Here is a 3,708-nt window from a genome sequence, read left to right on the forward strand (position 1 = left end):
TTGTCATCTTTGGCTTCATACTCTTCATGAACTTGACCTGCAACTAATTGAGAAACAGTAAACACCTTCAAGTGTTGCACTCTAAGAGCTTTTGCCAGCTTCAATCCTACTATCAAAGCTTCATATCCTGCTTCATTATTGGTAGCCTTGAATCCAAATCGAAGTGCATACTTCAGATTCTCTCTTTCTGGCGATATAATCACTAAACCTGCCCCACAGGCTCGGGCGGTCGATGACCCATCAACATAAAGTGACCAAGTATCACCTAACTGGGTCTGATTCTCAGGATTCATTTCAGAGGTTGTGAACTCATCTTCCTTTTGAGGGAAAGAAAGCTCTACCACAAAATTAGCGAGTGCCTGACTTTTTATTGCTAACCTTGGCTTGTACCTGATGTTGAACTCACCAAGTTCCACTGACCATTTCATAAGGCGCCTGGATGTCTCTGGCTTTTATAGAACCTGCCTCAGTGGTTGGTTTGTCAGTACTATCATGGTATGTGCCTGAAGTATGGTCTGAGTTTTTTTGCTGCCACAACCAGCGCAAACGCTAGTTTTTCTATTGCCGGGTACCTTTCTTCTACTCCCCGAAATACTTGGCTAGTGTAATATACTGGCTTTTAAATACCACTTTCTTCCTTTACCAATGCTAAGCTTACTGCCACAGGGGAAACTGCTAGGTAAAGGTACAATTCTTCTCTAGGAATTGCTTGGAACAATAACGGTGGTGAACTAAGATAGTTTTTGAGCTCTATGAATGCCTGCTCATATTCGGGGGTCCACTTGAAGGCTTTTCTTTAATATCCTAAAGAAAGGAAGGCACTTGTCGGTGGCTCGGGATATTAACCTGTTTAATGCTGCCTCCTTGGTTGAGCTAGGCGATCTCATATCTAGTATTGCTCGAATCTTCTCAGGGTTTGCCTCGATTCCTCGTTGACTTACCATATACCCCAGAAACTTTCCCGAGGATACCCCAAATGCACATTTGCTTGGATTCAACCACATCTTATATGCCCTAAGCACATCTAAAGATTCCTGTAAATCAACTAAATAGTCATTAGCCTTGAGGCTCTTTACCAACATGTCATCCACATATACTTCCATGTTTCTGCATATTTGTTGCTTCAACATTGTGTTAACTAGTCTTTGATAGGTGGCACCGGCATTCTTCAACCCGAACGACATTACATTGTAGCAATACAGACCTCTATCAGTGATAAAGGAAGTTTTTTCATTATCAAGAGCATACATGGGGATCTAATTGTATCCAGAGTAAGTGTCCATGAAACTCAGTAACTCATGACATGTCGTTGCTTCAACCAACATGTCGATCCTAGGTAAAGGAAAACTATTCTTTGGGCAGGCTTTATTTAGATCTGTGAAATCCACACAAAGCCTCTATTTGCCATTTGCCTTCTTGACCAGGACCACGTTTGAGAGCCGGTAGGGGTATTGTACCTCTCGAATAAAATCAGCCCTCAGGAGTTTCTCGACCTCCCGGGATATAGCACGGTTCCTCTTTGGGCAAACACTCGCCTTTTCTATCTGATTGGCTTGAAGAACGGATCCTCATTAAGCCGATGCTGCATAACATAGGGGTCGATGCCCAGCATGTCGTCATGCCTCCATGCAAACACGTCTTTATTGCCTCTGAAAAGTTGAATGAGTGAATCCCGGATGAGTGGGTCGAGTAGTGACCCTATACTCACATTTTTCCCGGTTCCCTCTTCTTCCAAATTTATCTCCATAAGGTCTTCTACTGGTTCTGCCCTTTGAGTGAGCTCCTCCCTTTGAGTGGGCTCCTTGTCCATTAAACCTTCTAGTGTCTCAATGGCTAATGCTTCCTCCAACTGTTTTCTTTTTAAAGTGGCGGCATAGCATTCCCTCGTTGTTGCTTAGTCACCTCTTAATTCACCAATACCTGCTTTGTAGGAAAATGCATCAATAAATTGTATATGGAAGTGACGGCCCTCATATTATTTAGAGCCGTTCTCCCTAATATTATATTGTAAGTAGACGGACAGTCCACCACAAAAAAATCCACCAGGAAGTGTAACTATTCCCAAGGGAAAGACTTTTTCCCCAGAAAAACCAATGAGAGGGGATTTTGTTGGCCTTAACCCTCCCCTGCCAATACACAATTTGTAGAAAGCATCAATAAATAACAAGTCAGCCGAACTACCATTGTCGATTAATACTCGATGGATTGTGTAGTTGGCCACAACTACTGTCACCACTAATGGATCGTCATGCGGCTGCTGAACTCCCTTGGCATCTTCCTCCGAAAAAATGATAACCTCACCTTCCCGTTTCGGGAACTTCGTTTGGGGTTTGGATATCCCAACCTTGTTGACTCCTATGGAGCTCCGGGCTCTCCTAACATGGGATTTTTGTGCCAAGCTCAACTCTCCACCTCCTGCTAGTCCACCGGAGATCACCTTTATTTCACCCAATGGGTGGGCAGGGGGATTATTCTCTCTATTCTCACGAATAGGTTGACCAGTACCCTTCTCACAATCTGCTGCGTACCCATGTAACTTCCCCCGACGAATTAGGTTCTCAATCTGGCTTTTCAAGTCAAAGCAATCATCGGTATTATGCCCATGGTCTTTATGGAACCGGTAATACTTGTCCTTAGACCTTCTTGTTGGATCTGACTTTAACTTAGGGGGCCGCTTCAAGGTATGGTCGTCTTGGAGCTGCATCAAGATTTGACTAATAGGAGTATTTAAGGGAGTGAAATTGGTGTAGCTATCTCGCCCTCTAGGGACTCTAGGGGACCTATCAGGCCTTTTGAGCTTGGAATCTCTTTCATCTTGTGGAGAAAGGGGCTGACCTTTTCTTATCTCCTTTCTTGTGTTGACTTCTTTGCCCTTCCTAGAATTCATAGCATCTTCGGTATACATATGTTTTTGGGCCTTAATAAATAATTCTGCCATACTGTTTTATGGGTCTTTAGATAAAGAAAAAAGGAATTTAGAGGATTGTAGTCCTCCCATGAAGGCTGTAAGAGCAACCTTATCATCCACCTCATCGACTTGTAACATCTCTGTATTAAATCAACCAATATAGTCATGTAACACCTCCCATTTGTCTTGCTTAACATTCAGCAAATAGGTAGCCGATTTTCGGTGTCATCTCCCTGCAATGAAATGCCCTATGAACTGCTTACTGAGTTCTTCAAAATTGCTAATAGATCCCAGCTTCAATCTATTAAACCAAACACGGGCTGATCCTTTAAGGATGGTAGGGAACGCCCTACACATGATCTCATCTGGGACCGCTTGTAAGTTCATCAGTGACTTGAAAGTTTCCAGGTGATTAAGGGGGTCACGGGTTCCATCGAAACTCTCAAGATGGGGCATCTTGAATTTTCTTGGCAATGGGAAAGCCATCACTCAAGGATTGAAAGGTAGATTTATCTTTTGAATAAGGTCATTAACTGTGGCGGGACCTTTCTCTTTCAAGGCTTGGGCCATCCCATCAATTTACAACCTGAGATCTTGGATCTGCTGATCAACGTGGGTAACTTCGGTGTGTTCTCCGGCATTAGATACATCCTTTTGGTGATGAGGTGTCTGTGCACCGAATATATTCTGTCGTGGAGAACGACGTGGAGAACGAGCAGTGGAAGCACAAAGGTTTCTTCGTCGACCTCCCGTATAGCTGTGCCTAACTCTGTCATCATCATTGTTACCCTCCACGACGG

The 3,708-nt window shown here is 43.6% G+C and overlaps 1 protein-coding gene across 1 annotated transcript; it reads right to left on the reverse strand.

Moving 5' to 3' along the window:
- Positions 1-1,975: 1,975 nt before the first annotated feature.
- Positions 1,976-2,905, reverse strand: LOC132266234 (uncharacterized). The gene has a single exon (XM_059767086.1). It carries the CDS (start codon positions 2,903-2,905, stop codon positions 1,976-1,978), a length of 930 nt encoding a protein of 309 aa, XP_059623069.1.
- Between the last annotated feature and the right edge of the window lie 803 nt (positions 2,906-3,708).

The sequence above is a fragment of the Cornus florida genome, unplaced genomic scaffold, assembly GCF_030987335.1.
Source record: "Cornus florida cultivar Cherokee Brave unplaced genomic scaffold, ASM3098733v1 CherokeeBrave_3.0.0_Hap2_Chr07, whole genome shotgun sequence".
Taxonomy (NCBI): Eukaryota; Viridiplantae; Streptophyta; class Magnoliopsida; order Cornales; family Cornaceae; genus Cornus; species Cornus florida.